This window comes from Asterias amurensis, chromosome 9 (assembly GCF_032118995.1).
Source record: "Asterias amurensis chromosome 9, ASM3211899v1".
Classification (NCBI taxonomy): Eukaryota; Metazoa; Echinodermata; class Asteroidea; order Forcipulatida; family Asteriidae; genus Asterias; species Asterias amurensis.
The window spans coordinates 17,427,904-17,449,347 of record NC_092656.1 but is presented as its reverse complement, the minus strand read 5'-3'; the positions used below and the strand labels follow the sequence as shown (position 1 = coordinate 17,449,347).

Below are 21,444 nucleotides of genomic sequence, written 5' to 3'. Positions count from 1 at the left end.
ATGTTCAGCATGGAGTTGCAGCCAGCACAAATGTATATCAGTTACCTATATCAATTACCTAACACTGATTAGTTGTCGCAGCTCCTTATACCAGTTGTCTATCTGGCCGAAGGAATATTCAAATCGATCTGTTCCTTCCTCCCATGACTAACGTGCCCAATCTGCCCGGAGCGATCTGGTTTTGGGGCGCTTCACTATCACTCCTCTGTCATTGGGTTGAAACAGGCACATGCACTTAAAGCCGAACCGCAGGAGTTTGGTTTGGAGGGGGCGTTTTGAAACGCAAACCATGGGTTATATCAATGATACTTCGTGGGGTAGGGAGTGGCCTATTTTCCCCTGTATCCATCCCGATCGTTTTAACCATATTAGCCTAGAGTTAACCAGTTCAAATGTGACCACTATGGCCGTACATGATTGGCTGGAGTCATGTATGTTCCATTAAAGGAACACGTTGCCTTGGATCGGTCGAGTTGGTCTTTGAAAAGCGTTTTGTGACCGTTTGTTATAAAATGCATATGGTTAGAAAGATGATTTAAAAGTAGAATACAATGATCTACACAAATATGCCTCGAAATTGCGTGGTTTTCTTATTACCTCGTCGACTAACACGTCGGCCATTTATGGGGGTCAAAATTTTGACTCCCATAAATGGCCGACCGTGATAGTTCGCGACGTAAAACGAAAACCGTGCAATTTTGAGTGATACTTGTGTGGATCATTATATTCTACTTTTAAAACATCTTTCTAACCGTATACATTTCATAACAAACGGATTCAAACGCTTTTTATAGACCAACTCGTCCGATCCAAGGCAACGTGTTCCTTTAATTGTGAATCGCTGCCAAAGACTACAAAGCGTTACCAACACAGCTAGCACGGCGTGTTTTCTACACAACTCCCTTTTCATCATTTGACTTTAATGGTGACCGATACCGGTGTCCCAGTGAATTCTGTCCACCGGAGACACTGTCCACTATATATGGGAAATTGACATGAGCTGGAGGAGGATGTTTCAAAAGAGGGCGCTATCAGAAGAAGTTTGTACACAGTTCGCTATATGGGGGGGGGGGGGACACACACAATCTCCGGGGGACAGAATCTCCTGCCACACCGGTTCGAATGTACTAGATTACTCCGAGACGGGGAGAAGCAATTATGGTTAATATTGTGTATCTTCTCCATTTCTCGTTCAAGTATGTGTACAGATCAATGTATTGGTCCGTCGGTTCCAATTTACGAGTGGGAGCGTGATGGATGCCCAGTCTACCTCACCAGGGGAGAGGTTGTCACAGTGGGTGGACCTTTCCTTATTCACGAGCTTTTCTTAGAGGTGCAGCATAAGAAAGGTACCCGACTACTCACTTTTCGTTTTGGTTTTGTCGCAATTTGTTATTAAACCATACAGTTTGTGTAACATTATGTGCCGGTAAACAGTTTGTGTAAAACATATACCTCGATGGAAAACATACCAAAGATGAAACAACATCGGGGAGGGGCTTTTCCAATTTATCATAGTGTCAAACTACTTGTGCGTTTGCTTACTACGCCAACGCACATGTGGAATAAACTTAAGTTGTCATTGACTGCAGAATAAAGAACTTCTCGTGGTATAATATGCAGAGAAATAAACATTTCCCAATTTGCCTATATTCCATTCCTCAACTTTCCGTTTGTTTGTGTGCTGAGGAGACCGGCATTACTCCTATGCTTTAAACTCACCGGGAATCATACCCATGTCCTAGCTGTCTTTGGTAGCTTTCATTGTGGGAGATTTTTTTCTGATTGACACAAAGGGTGTCTTGAAGGTTAATCTTAGTTGGGATTAAGATTGGGTATACAATCAGTAGACATGAGCCCTAGAGGAAATTACTCCAAAAACCTGCCAATGCAGACGTCATTTTAGAAAGATTTAGGTGAAGAAGCTGAGTGTTTGTTTTCCCGGCAGTTCTTTCATCCATTTTAGATTTACAAGTCGCATTATACGATTAGTTTCTCGATAGGTGTGGGTGGATACATCTCTGCCTCTGGGAACACTCTGGTGAGCAAACGTGTCACCGTGTGGGTGGACATAACAAGTTACCAATAAAGCAACACTTGTACTTCTATAATAGCACTTGTTAATTTTCCCTCTAAAGGTTCTTCAGTATCGGCTGGACTTACACTTAAAGTTCTTCCGGAGTCTCATGTACAGTAAGTTTTTGAAATAAGTTATTTTAAACTAAATCTTTGTTATTCTGATCAGCAGAGTGTGGGTTCGAGTCCAAGTCGTGACACATGTGTCCTTAAGCAAAAAAAAAATTAACCATGATGCCTCGTCCTTCGGATTAGACGTTAAGCCTGTGGTCCCGTGTGTTGTGTAACGCACGTAAAATAGCACAGTGAACTTAATATCGAAAAGAGAAGATGTTCGCCCCGGTGTTCCTGGTTTGGTTGGCAGCTTTTGCCAACGTGACATACCTTGCAGGGAAATACTGAATGTTAAACGCTATAAAAGAAGCCACTAGTATTATTATAATCATATCATTGCAAGCCTGTTTGGTGTTAAAGGTACTGGACATTATTGTCAAAGACCAGTCTTCTCACATGGTGTATCTCAACATATGCATAAAATAACCTGTGAAATTTTGAGCTCAATTGGTCGTCGAAGTTGCGAGATAATAATGGGGAAAAACTCCCATGTCACACGAAGTTGTGTGCTTTCAGATGATTGATTTCGAGACCAAAAATTCTAAATCTAAGGTCTCGAAATCAAATTCGTGGAAAATTACTTCTTTCTCAAAATTCACATTACTTCAGAGGGAGCCGTTTCTCACAATGTTTTATACGATCAACCTCTCCCCATTGCTCGATACATAGTAAGGTTTTATGCTAATCATTATTTTGAGTATTTACCAGTAGAGTCCACTGCCTTTAAAGACCACAATGACATTTGTTGATTTGTTTCTTTATCACCTTTATTTTTCTTCAGCTCGGATGAAACTGTTCAGAAAATGATTGCATACTACCAGAGCCAGCCGGGTTTTGAGCCTTGTGATGGCAGCGCTAGTAACGAACGTGCTTCGGAATCTCCAGCCTCTTCGTTCATTGTTGAGGAAAGACCAGCTGAAGACGAACCTCAGAACGTTATCATTCCACAGGAGGTAATACCAGCAATGATTCCTATGAAAATTCAAATGAGTTCAACCATGTGGAGAGATATAATGTTCCCGTTGCCTATCAGTTGCTCCAATGTTGTGGTTGCATATCTCATGCCTTTAAAAGGACCATAAACCTTTGCTTTTCGGAACCATTGGATTGTTTTAATGATATGCTTACCGCTCCACCCTCCAGTTTGAAAGCTTACGGGGATAGAAGTTTCTCGGTTGCAGCCCTCGCCTGTGAAATGGCTTGCCTCTCACCCTTAGACCACAACCTGACATTTCTTCATTTAAATCCAACCTCAATACTTACCTCTTCAGTCAAGCCTAACATTAATTTTCCCTTGGTGATATAGCGCAGTGAATATATTTTTTCAAGATACCAGCGCTTTATGTATTATGCATACAACTAACTTGTGTAAATTTAATTGCAAAAGGTGGTACCGTTTTTGAGCCATCGTCAACAATCCTGAACGGTTTAGTCAACACATGAAGAATAGTTCGTTATCGGAATACATACTCAGAGAAACTTTTCTCACAGGAACATTTCTCAAATTCAAACTGTGGTGGATAAAAAAATATATCGTTTTCCATAGCCACATTTATACTTCGAAATGAAATAATTCGCAAAATTGTTTATACTGTCAAATAATATTTATTAAGTAGGATTTTAAACTTTGCATGGTGGAAATACGTTCAGAGCATACTGGTTTTCGATCAGTCGAGTTGAAACCAACGGTTCTTTTCAGAACCACCCCAACCCATATTAAGTATTTATTACAATAAATTGTAATGTTACCAAAAAACTTTTCCTTTAAGAGAATCAACCAATCAAGTTGCCATCAGATACACAGTTATTTTCTTTAGTTAAAACACGATTCTCCGGATTCTTACTACATTATGACTACCGCAGCAAACACGGACAATTTGAATGCTTGTATTTTCAGTAAATAATATCACTGTATTGACTTACTTTTAGGCATACCAGGCCGACTACAGGTTCGCAAGGGCCTACCCAGCTCCAGCCGAAAGTCCATACAGCGCCAATGGGTTGGATGCTGAGGAATGGTGGCCCAGAGAGAGCATTCGTATGGGACAGGTAGCTGGGGTAGATACTGACCAGCATGGCTTGGTGTATGCCTTCCAACGAGGGGAGAGACGCTGGCTGCCAAGGTTGGTCTTTAGACAATCACTGTGCCATTCTGGGCAATTCCGTCTCGCTCAAAGTGCTAATGCAAATTTAAAACACAACAATTTACCGATTAAAATAGTTTTTAAATAAATCCCAAAAATGTTATAGAACTGATTAGATGAAACAATGTACTGCATAATTACTGGATTTAATGGGGATGTTGACTATTTCTACTTGCAGTGATTTCGACGACAACCACGTGTTCAACCAGAAGAAGAGAGCCATCCAGAATGATGTAGTTCTTATGATGGATCCACACAGTGGATACGTCTTAGACTCATGGGGAGCTGGAAGGTAAAGATCACGTATAACTGTCATAAACACGATTCAGTCGGATATCATTCTTGAACACTCAATCATGTGAGGTATTCGAGGAATCCAATTAAAAGGCAACATAAACACATCAACAAAAGTAAGTCCCCCCCCCTAAACAATTCGCCATAACATCGTAAGGTAAAATAAATTACCATTACAACTAATAAAGAAATAATTCTATGACATGTTTCCTAAGTGTTGTTTGAAAATGAAAGATGTGCATGAATTCATGGCTGAGTGAGCTCAAATGGAAGACAATAACTGCCCTTCTCAAAAGTCACATTTGAAGGTTTATCAAATCTACAGGTCAGTAACGCGTGTACCCGCCACGCCTGTCAATGACCGCCTGGCACCGTCATGGGCCCAATTTCATAGAGTTGCTAAGCACAAAAATTTGCTTAGGGTGAAATTTCTTCCTTGATAAAAAAAGGATTACCAACCAAATTTTCCTTTGTTGCATATTGCTTATTACTGGTGATCAGCTGATCCTGAAAATTACGTGGAAATTTGGCTGGCAATCCTCTATTTTATCAAGGCAAACATTTCATGCTTAGCAAAGCAGCTCTATGAAATTGGGCCATGGTGTTGATCAGTCTAGTGATATGCTGCTGTGGGATGGCATTCCACTGAACTTGCAGAAGATGGGACAGGTGAGCCAGGTTGCTGTTGGCCTTGATGTGGGGATATGCAGATCGCTTCAGCTAGTCCCACAGGGATGGGATTGAGGTTGGGCGAACTTGCCGGCCACACCATTCGTTCGATGCCTTCACCAGCCAGGAAAGCAGAAGCTACTCTCCCTCTGTGTGGTTAGGCATTAATGTCATCCATGTACACAAATGCTCCACCATGGGCTGCAGCAAGTGGTGCAACATTTGGACGCAGCACTTCATCAACATATCGTTGTGCTTTCAGGTTGCCAGCAATCTGCACACGTTTTCCTGGTAAGGCTTATACCACCCCACACCATGACACTCGATCCCACCACCATAGGCTGTAACTGGTTGAACACATCACTCTGCATGTTGCTCTCAAACTCGACGCCACACCCGTCTCCGGCCATCAATGTGACTCAAGCAGCTTCTCGTCTCATCGGTGAACAACACAACACAACCTTTGTGACTTTTGAGAAGAACAGTTTGTGTCTTCCATTTGAGCTCATTCAGCCATGAACTCATGGACATCTGTCATTTTCAAACAACACTTAGGGAACATGTCATAGAATTATTTCTTAATTAGTTGTATTGGTAAAATGTTTTACCTTACGACGTTATGGCGAATTGTTTAGGAGGAGGGGACTTACTTTTGTTGATGTGTTTATATACACAAGAGTCCTTTGAGGCGATAATAAAAATCGAATTTTGTTTTCGTGGCCGAATGGTCTAGAGTACCGAAGTCAAGTTTTGACATTCTGGCCAGCAGAGTGTGGGTCCAACCCCACCATTACTTCTTCCTTTGCATGAGACGTAGAGCCTAAACGCGTGTGTTTATGTATTGCACTTTACCCGGTACACTTAACAATGGAAAAAGGTTTTATTCCCCTATGTGCTTTTTAGCATGTGGCTGTGGATTGTGGCACAACACCTTGTAAGACCTTACACGGTGCTTTATCAAACGGATATGATTTCTCACATGAGGCATTGTATCTGTTCATGCACTGAAGCAAGGAATTTTAATCAAACTCAAACAGGGATCCAAAAGTTTAAGATAATGAGAGTCTTCTAAGGATATTTATGGATGTATACCTACCTATTGGCCACGTCTTTGGTATTCAATACACATCGAAAACAAAGGCAGGGGCAAAATTGTATCAGATAAACCAAAACAGCAACATTGATGAGTTGATTATTATTATCAATTTATGTCAACATAGGTGTCACTCCAAAATCTACCCACAATACTTTTAATCGAGCGTCTGCCTTTGCGTGCCCTTTTTACTCTGTATTACATTATTACGAGATAGTCACGACTATCTATTCATTCAAATACAGGTTCTATATGCCACACGGTATTACTATCGACCACGAAGGCAACACGTGGCTGACTGATGTTGCATTACACCAAGTATTCAAATTCCCACCAGGCAAGATGAAGCCTAGTCTGGTGATTGGTAAGCGGTTCCAACCCGGCTCAGACTGGAAGCATCTCTGCCAACCAACGGACGTGGCTGTGGACAGCAAGACGGGTAACTTCTTTATTGCTGACGGGTAAGAATGGTTTCATATTGACATGGTATTCCTTAAACATTTCCAATCTTGCACCTATACATTGCCAACCATGGTCGGCACATTGCCAACCTTGTACCTGCACATCGTCAACCTTGCACCGACACATTGCCAACCTTGAACCGGCACATTGCCAACCTTGCACCACCACATTGCCAACCTTGCACCACCACATTGCCAACCTTGAACCGGCACATTGCCAACCTTGCACCGACACATTGCCAACCTTGCACCGACACATTGCCAACCTTGCACCGACACATTGCCAACCTTGCACCACCACATTGCCAACCTTGCACCACCACATTGCCAACCTTGCACCACCACATTGCCAACCTTGCACCACCACATTGCCAACCTTGAACCGGCACATTGCCAACCTTGCACCGACACATTGCCAACCTTGAACCGGCACATTGCCAACCTTGCACCACCACATTGCCAACCTTGAACCGACACATTGCCAACCTTGCACCGACACATTGCCAACCTTGCACCACCACATTGCCAACCTTGAACCACCACATTGCCAACCTTGCACCGACACATTGCCAACCTTGCACCGACACATTGCCAACCTTGCACCACCACATTGCCAACCTTGCACCGACACATTGCCAACCTTGAACCGGCACATTGCCAACCTTGCACCATCACATTGCCAACCTTGCACCGACACATTGCCAACCTTGCACCGAGACATTGCCAACCTTGCACCACCACATTGCCAACCTTGAACCGGCACATTGCCAACCTTGCACCACCACATTGCCAACCTTGCACCACCACATTGCCAACCTTGAACCGGCACATTGCCAACCTTGCACCACCACATTGCCAACCTTGCACCACCACATTGCCAACCTTGCACCACCACATTGCCAACCTTGAACCGGCACATTGCCAACCTTGCACCGACACATTGCCAACCTTGCACCGACACATTGCCAACCTTGCACCGACACATTGCCAACCTTGCACCACCACATTGCCAACCTTGCACCACCACATTGCCAACCTTGCACCACCACATTGCCAACCTTGCACCACCACATTGCCAACCTTGAACCGGCACATTGCCAACCTTGCACCGACACATTGCCAACCTTGAACCGGCACATTGCCAACCTTGCACCACCACATTGCCAACCTTGAACCGACACATTGCCAACCTTGCACCGACACATTGCCAACCTTGCACCACCACATTGCCAACCTTGAACCACCACATTGCCAACCTTGCACCGACACATTGCCAACCTTGCACCGACACATTGCCAACCTTGCACCACCACATTGCCAACCTTGCACCGACACATTGCCAACCTTGAACCGGCACATTGCCAACCTTGCACCACCACATTGCCAACCTTGCACCGACACATTGCCAACCTTGCACCGACACATTGCCAACCTTGCACCACCACATTGCCAACCTTGAACCGGCACATTGCCAACCTTGCACCACCACATTGCCAACCTTGCACCACCACATTGCCAACCTTGAACCGACACATTGCCAACCTTGCACCACCACATTGCCAACCTTGCACCACCACATTGCCAACCTTGAACCGGCACATTGCCAACCTTGCACCGACACATTGCCAACCTTGAACCGGCACATTGCCAACCTTGCACCGACACATTGCCAACCTTGCACCGACACATTGCCAACCTTGAACCGGCTCATTGCCAACCTTGAACCGACACATTGCCAACCTTGCACCGACACATTGCCAACCTTGCACCACCACATTGCCAACCTTGAACCACCACATTACCAACCTTGCACCGACACATTGCCAACCTTGCACCACCACATTGCCAACCTTGAACCGGCACATTGCCAACCTTGAACCGACACATTGCCAACCTTGCACCGACACATTGCCAACCTTGCACCGGTACATTGCCAACCTTGCACCACCACATTGCCAACCTTGCACCACCACATTGCCAACCTTGAACCGACACATTGCCAACCTTGCACCGACACATTGCCAACCTTGCACCGACACATTGCCAACCTTGAACCGGCACATTGCCAACCTTGCACCGACACATTGCCAACCTTGCACCACCACATTGCCAACCTTGCACCGACACATTGCCAACCTTGCACCACCACATTGCCAACCTTGAACCGACACATTGCCAACCTTGCACCACCACATTGCCAACCTTGCACCACCACATTGCCAACCTTGAACCGGCACATTGCCAACCTTGCACCGACACATTGCCAACCTTGCACCGACACATTGCCAACCTTGCACCGACACATTGCCAACCTTGCACCGACACATTGCCAACCTTGCACCGACACATTGCCAACCTTGCACCACCACATTGCCAACCTTGAACCGGCACATTGCCAACCTTGCACCGACACATTGCCAACCTTGAACCGACACATTGCCAACCTTGCACCGACACATTGCCAACCTTGCACCGGCACTGGCGGTGCACCGTTTGCAGGCCAGTTGGTTAAAATTTAGCCAGAATACATTAAAATATTCGAATGACTGAACGTTGTATCTTGAAAGTAAATATATCCCATATGAGTTTCCAGTTAACCATTTTAAGTGGAAAGTAGATTAAACACATTTAATCGAGTCAATTTCAAGTACATAATACAAGCAAACTACAATACTTGACTGTCTTTATTCTGATTTATCTGTATTCAGGTATTGTAACAGCCGTGTTCTGAAGTTGGCTCCGAACGGGTCTGTGCTGATGGAAATAACGGCACCGTCTAGTAAGTAGCACATGTCTATATCAGACTTTATAACACCCCTTACAAGTATTCTGCCTGCTCATTGGTTTAGAGCGCGTCACATGACATATCTTAGTTTTGCTAGACGACGGCCGTGTGACAGTGCGTCGGTTTGCCGTGCGCTAGTCCGAAGACTAGCACACGGCGTGCAGTACCCAGACGTCCGTTCCGTGTACGAGGATGATAAATTAATAGTCTGTAACCATTTCGGATTGCACGACACTACATGCAGCACAGTAAAAGTTTTTGTATTCGCGTCGTCCGTGGATTGTAGCATTCAGGTCTGTAACTTAATAATAGTAGTACAGTATTTAGAAATGTTTGGGGTGTTATAAAACAAATATTGACTGCTTTTACTCGTGCAATGGTTAAAACTATGACTCCCTTGGTGATCCCCGTAGCGTTCTATTTTCCCTCGGCTTCGCCTCGGGAAAATAGAACGCTCCGGGAATCACCTCGGGAGTCATAGTTTTAACCATGGCACTCGAAGCAGTCAATATTTGTATACTATCCATCGTTGCATGTACTTGATTTATATAACTAATGGTTGAAAGTTATCATCCTTCTTCGGGTCATAATAGATGGTTCAAACAATACAAAGTTTGGTATAGTGCACCCATGGGGAAGCTAGTAAGTTTTCATTTTTAATACCAAGCTAATATATCTGGCCTGGCTCCTGTAGGGATCTGCCAAGAGAAGAAACTGACAAGATAAGAAATTAATCGTTCTTTTTGTTTTGTGAACACATTTTGTTTCTCAAAGAATGATTCCTGGTGAATTTTAATTTCAAATAGTTTCATTTTGACCTATCTGTTTGCTTTTACACCAAACCCCAACTCACTTGGACAGATCCAGACCAGCCAGAAGACCTACGAACCTTCGACATTCCTCATAGCCTGGCTCTTGCCGAGAAGCGCCAACTCCTATGCGTAGCAGACCGAGAGCATGGCCGCATTGTGTGTTTCAACAGCACCACTGGTGAATATGACCGGCAGATTACACATGAAGAGTTTGGTGGACGGGTCTTTGCCATCGCCTACGATAAAGACGAAGGTTTGTTTGTTACTGCAGTCTTAACTTTTCAAAATAAGTTTTTTTTTTATTTCAAACAAATGGATGTACAGTCCAATACCCAACGCTAACTTTTCAAAATAAGTCTTTAATTTCAAACAATGGATCGGCAGTACATCAACATCCAATACCCAACGCGAGAAACTCGTAGAGAAAATTGAATAAAAACAGATTGTCAGATAATGTAAGAGCGTCTTTGAGTGCTGAGTCAAGTTAAACTAGAGATTATTTTTATCTTACTTTTAAAGAAAAAGGACTTCCACCGTTGTTTTTAATCCAGAACTCCCTCAAATAGAAAATGCAATGTTTCAGGGTTACGGTTCTTACTAGACTTGGTTCCAAGTCTTCGATCGTGGCTTTTTAGTCGTCCCGATAGCCGCTACAAACAGCGCCCTCTTGTGACCTTTCTTCGTCATTTAGCCTACGATCAATAGATTGCGAGTTAGGGCGCGTGATAGCTAATAATGTGGGGCGTTTTTACGATCTAAGACTTGAATCAAGTCTAGGTTCTTACCAGGTTGCAATATTTTCGTTATCCTTGTAAAAAATACCTGCATACTATATTAAGTTTTCCACTTTCCCCTGCAGATGTTCTGTACGCAGTGAATGGGCCAACTGATGACGAGTACTACCCAACAAAGGGCTTCACTATTGGGCTGGATAGTAATAGAATACTATCAACATGGAACCGCCCAGTGGGTGAAGAGGTAATGATAAAGTGGCAGTATAGATCAATATTGACATAAATAGGTCGAAGTGATTACTGAGAACCATGGAGAAACAATGGTTGATATATCAATCATAATGAACGACAGTCATGTATCATACAGAAGTTTTACATAAATCATTTACAATGCCTTACAATCCTGATTACCAGTCGTAGATGGCAACATTGGCTAAATCCAAACTCTCTTAAAGGCACTGGACACTATTGGTTATTACTCAAAATAACTGTTAGCATACATAACTTACTTAGTAACGAGTAATGGAGAGCTGTTGATAGTAAACAATATCTTGTCAAACGGCTCGCTCTGAAGTAACGCAGTTTTTGAGAAAGAAGGAATAATTTCGCACTAAAATATTTTAATTGAATTCGAGACCTCAGCTGAGGTATCGAATTCAAGGCATCTGAAAGCATACAACTTGTGCAACAAGGGTGTTTTTTCTTCCATTATCCTCCCACATCTCGACGACCAATTTAGTTCAAATGTTCACAGATTTGTTTTGTTATACATGTTGAGATACGCCAAGTGAGAATATTGGTCTTCGACAATAATTACCAATAGTGTCCAGTTCCTTTAATTTACTTATACGCTCTCGGCTTTTTATTTCGATGGAGTTATAAACACAACAAAAGTGGCTCGTCGAGATGATTTATTTGAATACAAAACATAAACAACAATATGGTTAGAAAACAGTCGCATAAAACTCTCATTGCACATTGTTTTATAATAAGACACCCATGGTTATCTCTTTTTAGCATTTGGCGTGCTTATCTAAAGAAACTCCTTGAAAGGTTAATCAGCGCTCTTCAGTTTGCTATTGATGACATTTTTATTGGTATAACATTCTCCTATCCACAGCAACTCATGGAGCCCCATGACATCACAGTCCATTCCGGGGAAATCTATGTGGCAGATGTCGGGGCAAATCGAGTCTGGAAGTTCTGGGACGAGGCTACGCCTAGCAATGACGTATTGGACAACGGTGGTTGGTGGAGAGGCTAAATGCGACACAGAAACAAGGACTATGGTCTACATCAGTCTCAACACAGTTCCACAAGTTATTGTAGAACACTCACGAGTCGAAATAGCTGTACCTTGCGTACATTTAATCGTGTATCTTGCTATTGTTTTAGTTTGTTTTCTTTGCAAGAACCGTTGCAACGGTTGAATTATATTAATTTTTTATCGATAACAATTAATCGTTACAACGATTATGTCTAGAAAGGGGAATTGTGCTTACAGTGCAATGTATAAAGATGATATGTGTTTTGGGGATTTGTCACAAAGATTTAATAACGACACATATCCATTGAAGTAATGAAACAACTGATTACTAATGTATCAGACATCACGAGCAGTGCACTTGGAGCTAAGCTGACTAGAGTGCAGATTTTTTGGAGCAAGCGCCATGAGCGCCTGTATTGGCGGAGTCGATACCGGCGCTATATAAGACTTCAGTTATCATCTGCGGTAAGGCCAAATGTTGTATACAGATGTACAAATTGGATTGGTATAAATTAGCTTAATGATTAGTTGCAGATGTCATTTTAAACTACGTTAAACCAATCCCAAAATGGATGTTTGGAGAATTTAACTTTTTAATTTCTAGCCATCGAATGTTATTTTTTATGTTGTGGATAAAACAGAACTACGACTCACGCACAATGTTTTGATTTAACTAATAAGTATGCAATATCTGTGGAAGGAGACATTATCTACAACAGTACATGAAGCAAAGGACTTTCACGGTTTAATTAAATGTTTTTCAGAAGTAGGCTTCACGGGGTTCGAAGGTAGTTCAAAAGGAAATACTGGTCTGTGTTATGAGATTGCTGATTACAACTATACGTATAGGGGAAAACATGCATTCGCCTTAGGCTGTTTTCTCGAAAGAATTTAAGTAATTCTATAGATTCATTATTTAGGTGAATCGTTGTGACATGGAAAGAGCTATTAAAAGCACCTTGCTGGGACATTAAATTTAGCATTCAGGGATCAAATTTTAAAATAAAACCTCCCAAATCCGATGAATTCTTACTAGGTTATTTTGCTTAAATTATCGAAATTAATCAAAGAATGTTTATTTTTGTGAGTATTATGATGTATAGTTATATGACGATGTCTTAGAGAAATATCAGTGATGTAAAGTTGATGCCTAAATATTACGGTGTTATGTATATTGGTGTAAATAGGAAATGATATTAATATGGTATAAATGTCAGTATTGTGTTTTCGATATTAGGTGAGTTTGCCAAACTTCACTTTCGATTCGAGTCCAGTTTCTGTTTTGGCTTTCTTACTAGCTCTGGCCTACTCATGATTTGCGACGTTCGTTTTGTTAAAGAAGTTGCACATTTGAACACGAAGTCCGCAAATCGATTTACTGGAGAAGAGATATCTGTATCACAAACAGTTCGATCCAGATTTATAGAGGCTTGCCTATCAGTCCTCCCGAATCAGCCTCCAAAACGGTTGATGTTGCGCCCTCTATTGGTGACTAATACACAAAACGGTCGCCAATCAGGACTAGCTCTGGTAAGTTTGCCAAGTTGCTACGCCTCTTTGAAATCAAACAACTTTAAAGACTGCAGGTGGGGATGAAACTGAGATGAAAGCCACAGCTAGAGTTTGGGCCGGATGCGATGGTGAGATTTGGGCAAAGCCACAAGGCTCAAGCTAAGGCTGTTTTCAAGTTGACTATTTTCAAGTCGCTTGCCAAAAGTATTCCACTTAAAAATGGCGGACAAAATTGTTGCGATTGTAATGAGCCTGTGTTATGAGTGAATATTGTGGTAGACATCTTTAGTCCCCATTGTGTTATAGAATTTACATACAGCCAGCTAACAATATGAATTAATATCACGTCATTGGTTAGATTGATCTAATAATTAAAAAAATTGGCAAATCAATCAATGTAATTTTAATTTCGTACCAGCAATACCAAACGCCGAGTCAGAAAACTTAATTTTATAACTCTTTAATAAACATGTTGTTTTCCTCAAGCTTTGCATAAAGGGAAGCTTGAATGAACGCACTTTCCTCAACCACTGTGTGTTGCACACAAAAAACTCCCCTAATACGCAATGAGATGACAGTCTTGATGTCCATATTGACAAACATCTTGTTCAAGTTTACTTATTGCTTATTGAAGATACCATTATTGAAATAAAGACGTATGTACTAACTTGATGAAATGGTATTCGGATATTTCTGCATGCATTGTTTTCATAGGAGATATTTACCCACAATTTAAAAAACAAAATATTGAGTATTAATCAATAACTCAATGGAAACTGGCAGACTTTTTAAATCCATGGCTTCGACTTTGGATTCAGCTTCACGTTCCGTCCTCTCGTCTGAATCCCCGAGCGCGTCAAAACAACCGCGGGGCCAAGCAAGCCTGAGCCGAGAGTAGAGCCGAAGCCGTGGCTTCGAAAAGAGCCTGGGAGTGTCACATTCATCTACAAACTGACACAAAAAGTCTGTGTTCACATAAACGACATCTATTCAGGGAATGAGATGGGACATTACAAGCTTATGTTCATGATAGCTGGACCATTATAGTCGTAAAAAAGTAATACATGAAGCGTGCTTTCAGATCTAAAACTTGATGGAGTTCGTCAGATTAATAACTTACCTGCATTGAAGGTTATAGTCGATTAGTAAGAGTGAATTCCATTACAATAGAGGGCGCTGCACACCGTTGACGAAACTTGAAAGATCATGCATGAATAATCATTTTTATTTTATTTTCAATATATAGCGCCAAAACCATTTAAAAGACAAAATGTTCAAAGGCGCTTTACATAAAATTGACATTAATCACAGTTTACAAATGCAAGAATTCTTCATTTTATCAGCATCTTCACCTTAGTAAAGAGTGTAGAATAAGAACTGCTGGGTCTTTTTCGTAAGAGGTTTCATCTTAAAATGCAACTGCCTTTGTTTGTGTGGATTTTGGGTTTTTTTTTCTGTTTGTTCGTTTGTCTTGTCAACCTTTTGTTTTACGTCATAGACGCAACCTTCCCAAGAGAACACATATGATAACATTTAATGAGGACTCACGAAGGAAACATGGATAAAAGGATTGATGTATAATGAGGACGCCATAGAATTCACCATTTCAGTTTGAGCAATTATAGTAAAGGACTTGGTTTACGGTTTCTCCAGAGATAGAACTTCTGCATTTTCTATATACATGTATAACATCTGATGTATAACTTATCACATGAAAAAATATGATTCACATTCAAATACGCTGTGTTGATTAAGTTAGTCAAATGAATCCGACACTGTTGTGTAACTCGGTCACGTGCGGCGTGCTGCTATACGGTGTCACTTTCGGCAAAATTAATACGGTCGGAAAAGAATGTTGATTGGCTGGTATAGATTATTATTAAAGGCACTGGACAATAATACCAACCTACTCGATAACGAGTAATGGGGAGCTGTTAATAGTATAAAACGTTTTGAGAAACGGCTCCCTCTGAAGTAACGTAGTTTTTGAGAAAGAAGTAATTTCTCACTCATTATGATAAAAGACGAATCAGCTGAAGCCTCTGAAAGCACAGAAACAAAGGTGTTGTTTCATTATTGTCTGGCAAACTCAATCACCAATTGAACCCAAATTTCCACAGGTTTGTTATGTTGTTCAAATGTTGGGATACACCAAGTGAGTTTGACAATTACCAAACGTGTCCGAGTGCCTTTAAGACCAGTCATCTCAGAGAGAGAGCGAGTGGTAGCGGGATGAAAAAAACCTCTCTGTGACAAATTCTTCTTTTTCAACAAATTCAGCTCAATTTAATTCAACCTGTCTAATGTTACAAACATACTGGAACAGTTTCACCAAAATATATTAGATTAACATTTTAACAGTTCCCGGTAATTCCTCCAGTAATTTGAATGAACGATCAGCAAACTGTTGCTCATAATGCTTTTAACCATTTTAATGATCTCTTACAGTTTAATGTTTTCAGCCTCTGAAATTTTAATTGTATGTTGCCACGGAAACACCATTCTTCACAGTTATATACTTTCATCATTAGAGTATAATGTTAATAATTAAATTCATATAGGAAAGAACCTTCGATGGCAAAATGACCGTGTTTTTTTTTTTTTTTTTTTTAAGGACTCAAAGGTCACCGTTTAGGAATGACATTTAGATGTTTGTTTAAATCTACCCAACGGAGAAGTATTTTGTATAAATAACATGCTAAAACGCTGTAGGAAAAACGAGTTGAACAAGTTGTAGCATTTGCTCGTTTGATGAATTTAAAGCAAATCACCCTCAAAACCGGCGCGGTGTGTCTAAAGGCAGAGGACAAAATGAGGCGCAAACGAAAGCTCCACAACTGTTTGCTGGCACACAGGAAGTGCATCGGGGTAATTTATTTTGTGGCATCTTATTGGGGAAAGTTTGTACTTTTTCCAAAACCTCGGCTTGGGTTCTGTTAATGGCAACGGGTTTCACTTGATATTGGAAACATCTTACAAAATGTACTCTACTCCGCGGTAGTAGAATAAAGCAATACAGTTCTCTAAGAACAACTCTACCTGGCAAGTAGATAGACACATTGTGTTACCGCAAACCAAATATATATTGATACCTCACCATGCCTCAAATCCTATGTACTCTGTTCCAAATTTTATGACGAGGCAAGAGCCGGAGCCGGAGCAGGTTCCCAAGCCGAGGTTTGTATTAAAGGTAGTGGACACTATTGGTAAATGTCAAAGACAAGCCTTCACAGTTGGTGTATCTAAACATATGCATAAAATAGCTAACCCGTGAAAATTTGAGCTCAATCGGTCATCGAAGTTGCGAGATAATAATGAAAGAAAAAAACACCCTTGTCACACAAAGTTGTGTGCGTTTAGATGGTTGATTTCGAGACCTCAAGTTCTAAATCTGAGGTCTCGAAACCAAATTCGTGGAAAATTACTTCTTTCTCACAAACTATGGCACTTCAGAAGGAGCCGTTTCTCACAATGTTTTATACCATCAACCTCTCCCTATTACTCATCAACAAGAAAGGTTTTATGCTAATAATTATTTTGAGTAGTTACCAATAGTGTCCACTGACTTTAACATAATTCAGTACAGAAAATTCGCATTCTCGGGGCACATACTCCAATATGAATTTTATCATTGATTCTTATAGCAGTAACCTATTAAACACATTTCTGATATAGCTCTGTCGTCCTTTCATGTTCGTATTATACTACAGCACAGAGGAAGACTCCTATATTAATAATGTAAGGAATGATTTGTAATCAGGCACCATTCTGTTTGAACACTATTCGACACTTTAGTTCAGAACGCACGATTCGTACGTGGGCACCATGTATTTGATATTAATGAATGCATCAGGACCTCCATGTTTCTCCAATAACTCTAGAGTTCCATTGATGAGGTCTCCCATGTTCTCCTTCTTCCTCTGGTTGTATTCGATCCCGTCTCCAAGGTTCTGGTTCCGGTTCTTGAATAGTTGTAAGATGGGAAGTATTTGTCGGTAGTATGGTACTAGCGCCTCTCCTATCATTTCATCTGCGTGGATTAATGCCTGTAGAACCTTCAGCGTGGTACATATCACCTGTTGACAAAGACATTATAATAATAAAATGTTCCATCTTCTTTTGACTATTTGTCTTCCTTTTTTCAATGACACAGTTTTGCAAATATACTTAACATTAGAAACAAATTTTGTAATCTGTAGATTTACAGATTCGATCGATTCCGGAAAGTCTGCTCTGGATAATATAACAAAGTTTTAAACGGAATATACCATTATACACTTTCGGTACAGAAAAAGAAAAAAAATGGTCTACAGAAGGTAATGGTGAAAGACTTCTCTTGAAATATTGTTCCATAAAATGCTTTACTTTTTAAGAAAACATTAAAACAATATAAATTCTCGAAAGTGAGAATTACGGATTTTTTTTAAACACATGTCATGACACGGCGAAACGTGCGTAAACAAGGGTGGGTTTTCCCGTTATTTTCTCCCGACTCCGATGGCCGATTGAGCTTAAAGGAACACGTTGCCTTGGATCGGTCGAGTTGGTATTTGAAAAGCGTTTGTAACCATTTTTTATAAAATGCATATGGGTAGAAAGATGTTGTAAAAGTAGAATACAATGATCCACACAAACATGCCTCGAAATTGCGTGGTTTTCCTTTTACCTTGTGGACTAACATGTCGGCCATTTATGGGGGTCAAAATTTTGACTCCCATAAATGGCCAACCATGTTAGTTCGTACAGTAGAAGGAAAACCACGCAATTTCGAGGCAAACTTGTGTGGATCATTGTATTCTACTTTTAAAACATCTTTCCAACCATATGCATTTTATAAAAAACGGTTACAAGCGCTTTTGTTTTGACCAACTCGTCCGATCCAAGGCAACGTGTTCCTTTAAATTTTCACAGGTTTATTTTATATATAAGTTGTGATACACGAAGTGTGGGCCTTGGACAATACTGTTTACCGAAAGTGTCCAATGGCTTTAATACAACACTATGCAATCAAAGATTACTCATGATGTAACTTCTGTCGTTTGTTTTTTAATTTGATATTTTGTTCTTGACTAATGAAAACGTCTAATAATCAATTTATTCTTTATTTTGATCTGCACAGTTAAAAAAAATTGTACGAGGAACAACCTTCTTATTTTTCGAAAAGAAATGAAACAGTAAACATTGTTAGTAAATTTTAACATTGTTTCGCGCTCTCATCACGAGAACAAACAGTTATCAAACACAGTTCATTTTGCACTGTGCAATATGTTTACCTGAGGGTTCCTTGTCTGGAGTGCTTTCTTGATGGGCAAGATGAGTTGTGGAATAACTGGAAGAGCTTTATGACCGCAATGAGCCAGCATGTCGTATATGCCTTGACGGGCCAAGAAGCCGTAGGGAAACTTGGTCTCAGAAAGTCCATCAAAGAACAACGGCAGATAGTGGTGAAAGTCTAACTTCTCAATCTCAACCTAGGAAAGTAACATTTCACAATCACTTTAAAGGCACTGGACACAAACTTATTTGGAAGGGAAATAGAGAGCTTTTAATAGTATAAAACATTGTTACAAACAATTCCCTCTGAAATAACGTAGTTTTTGAGAAAGAAGTAATTTGTCACTAAAATTTAATGTAAAGACCTCAGCTGAGGTATCGAATGAAAGCACACAACTTGTGCAACGAGGGCGTTTTCTTCCATTATTCTCTCGCAACTTCGATGACTAATTGAGTCCAAATTTTCACAGGTTTCTTATTTTATGCATATGTTGAGATACACCAAGTGGGAAAACTGGTCTTTGACAATTAACAATAGTGCCCAGTGCCTTAAGGATATTGATTTATATACAATGACGTCATCTTCGAATGGGTTCGCATAAAACAAGATGAGTTTATATCAGTTTAAAAAAAAAAATCCTCAGGGTAAACCTTTGGTAGTTTCTCAAAAAGTTAATGACTATAAGTACTTACTTGGTAAAGAACACTGGAGAGCTGTTGATATTATACAACTTTGTAAAATAAAACGACCCCCTTCGATGAAATGAAGTTTAAGAGAAAGGTTTTTTTTACCAAACTTTTATTGTACCTGTGTCCGAGAAAGTCTTCAAAGATGAACCCTTCCTCAGACAGACATTTCATACAAAAAAAAGTGTGCTATCCTTTCACTGTTTTTCTGCAACTTCGATGAACAATTGAGCCAAAATGTTCACAGATTGTTTTTTATGCATTATGTTGGGATACGTTGGAATACTGGTATTTGACAATTCTTAAAGGGAAGCTACACGTTTGGTAATTACTCAAAACAAATATTAACTTAAAAACTGACTTGGTAACGAGAATTGGAGATCTGTTGATAGTATAAAACTTTGTGGGGAACGACTCCCTCTAAAAGTAAGTTTTTGAGAAAGGGTTAATTTCTCACTTAAATAATGAAAGACTTCTAGCTAGAAGTCTTTTATTCTTATCTGAGAGCACACAAATTCGTCCAATAAGGGTGTTTTTTTCTTTCATCATTTTCTCGCAACTTTGATGACCGATTGAGCCCCAATTTTCACAGGCTTGTTATTGTATGGTTATGATGGGATACAACAAGTGAGAAGACTGGTCTATTGACAATTACCAAACGTGTACTTTCCCTTAAAACAATCTAGTTGGTCCAACACAAAAACACTGCTAATAAAAATACAATTCTGTTATAAATGTGAATTCATATTTACAATAATGACACCCAGTATCCAATAACATCACGTTTAAAATTTCCCTTTGAAATACCAACTAAATGTGCACTTTATATCATTTGAATAATGAGGATTACAAGGGGCCTACTTATTTGACCCTTATACCACTTAGTTTAAAGTCAACCTACCTTCCATGATATCTTATTATTTCTTGAATCATGGTCCACTGCAATCGGAAAATCTCCTCTCTCATAGAAAAACCGGAACTCTGATGGAGGGCATGATCTGATTTGAAATGCCCCAGCAACCGGGGGACGTTTCAAAATGGTGTTATCTCTGGAGGACAACAGTGAGAATGGACTAGCTGTGATTTTCTTGTTGTTTCTTGCTTTAACTGGGCGTGGTTTTATAGCGGGTGGCCTTTTATACACTGGTGGTAGCTCACATTGAGGAGAGTGTCCGTTCTTTGTCAGGAACGATTGTGGTGTTTCAGTTAATTCTTCAGTACAGCGACCGTTTTCCCCGTTGATGTGATGATGACGATTTGGTTGTCCGCCATCTTTCTTCCTCTGCTGAGCGATGCTGTTGTGATTGCAGTTATGTTCTTGACCCGAGTCGTTAGCTGCTGTATGTGAACAGGATGATAAGGAAGATGAAGACGACGATGAAGATGACGCTTTCACCGAGGCACTCATATTATTGCTCTATGCCGTGCTAGGACGGCGTAATCTGGACAAAAATCGCATCAAAAATTGATGAAAATGTCAGCAGAACTGTCACGAATTGTTTGTACCCAACGTAGTTGAACT

The 21,444-nt window shown here is 40.6% G+C and overlaps 2 protein-coding genes across 2 annotated transcripts in view; one reads left to right on the top strand and one right to left on the bottom strand.

Annotated features, from left to right (window-relative positions):
* The window catches only part of LOC139942295 (peptidyl-glycine alpha-amidating monooxygenase-like), a 33,667-nt gene extending 19,034 nt beyond the window's left edge, over window positions 1–14,633 (top strand). Inside the window, exons 4-13 of the mRNA XM_071939107.1 lie at window positions 1,198–1,349; window positions 2,139–2,193; window positions 2,972–3,143; window positions 4,120–4,313; window positions 4,513–4,626; window positions 6,636–6,851; window positions 9,560–9,630; window positions 10,498–10,701; window positions 11,308–11,426; window positions 12,303–14,633. Coding sequence (XP_071795208.1) covers window positions 1,198–1,349; window positions 2,139–2,193; window positions 2,972–3,143; window positions 4,120–4,313; window positions 4,513–4,626; window positions 6,636–6,851; window positions 9,560–9,630; window positions 10,498–10,701; window positions 11,308–11,426; window positions 12,303–12,446 — 1,441 coding nt within the window. The 3' untranslated portion in view covers window positions 12,447–14,633. The remainder of the gene's footprint in view (window positions 1–1,197; window positions 1,350–2,138; window positions 2,194–2,971; window positions 3,144–4,119; window positions 4,314–4,512; window positions 4,627–6,635; window positions 6,852–9,559; window positions 9,631–10,497; window positions 10,702–11,307; window positions 11,427–12,302) is intronic.
* Window positions 14,634–16,247: 1,614 nt separating this feature from the next.
* Window positions 16,248–21,444, bottom strand: LOC139941719 (parkin coregulated gene protein homolog). Its single transcript, XM_071938331.1, has 3 exons — window positions 20,824–21,444; window positions 19,235–19,432; window positions 16,248–18,037 (listed from the first exon to the last, which is right to left on the bottom strand). The coding sequence occupies exons 1-3, from the start codon at window positions 21,328–21,330 to the stop codon at window positions 17,753–17,755; spliced, it is 990 nt and encodes a 329-aa protein (XP_071794432.1). The 5' UTR covers window positions 21,331–21,444; the 3' UTR covers window positions 16,248–17,752.

What these genes read in the sequence shown, in the direction of transcription:
- LOC139941719 (XM_071938331.1), bottom strand. Translation starts at nt 21,330, where the DNA reads ATGAGTGCCTCGGTGAAAGCGTCATCTTCATCGTCGTCTTCATCTTCC. An exon ending in ATAATAAGATATCATGGAAG is followed by an intron (nt 19,433 to 20,823) that starts GTAGGTTGACTT and finishes TTACTTTCCTAG; the next exon opens with GTTGAGATTGAGAAGTTAGA. An exon ending in TCCAGACAAGGAACCCTCAG is followed by an intron (nt 18,038 to 19,234) that starts GTAAACATATTG and finishes CTTTGTCAACAG; the next exon opens with GTGATATGTACCACGCTGAA.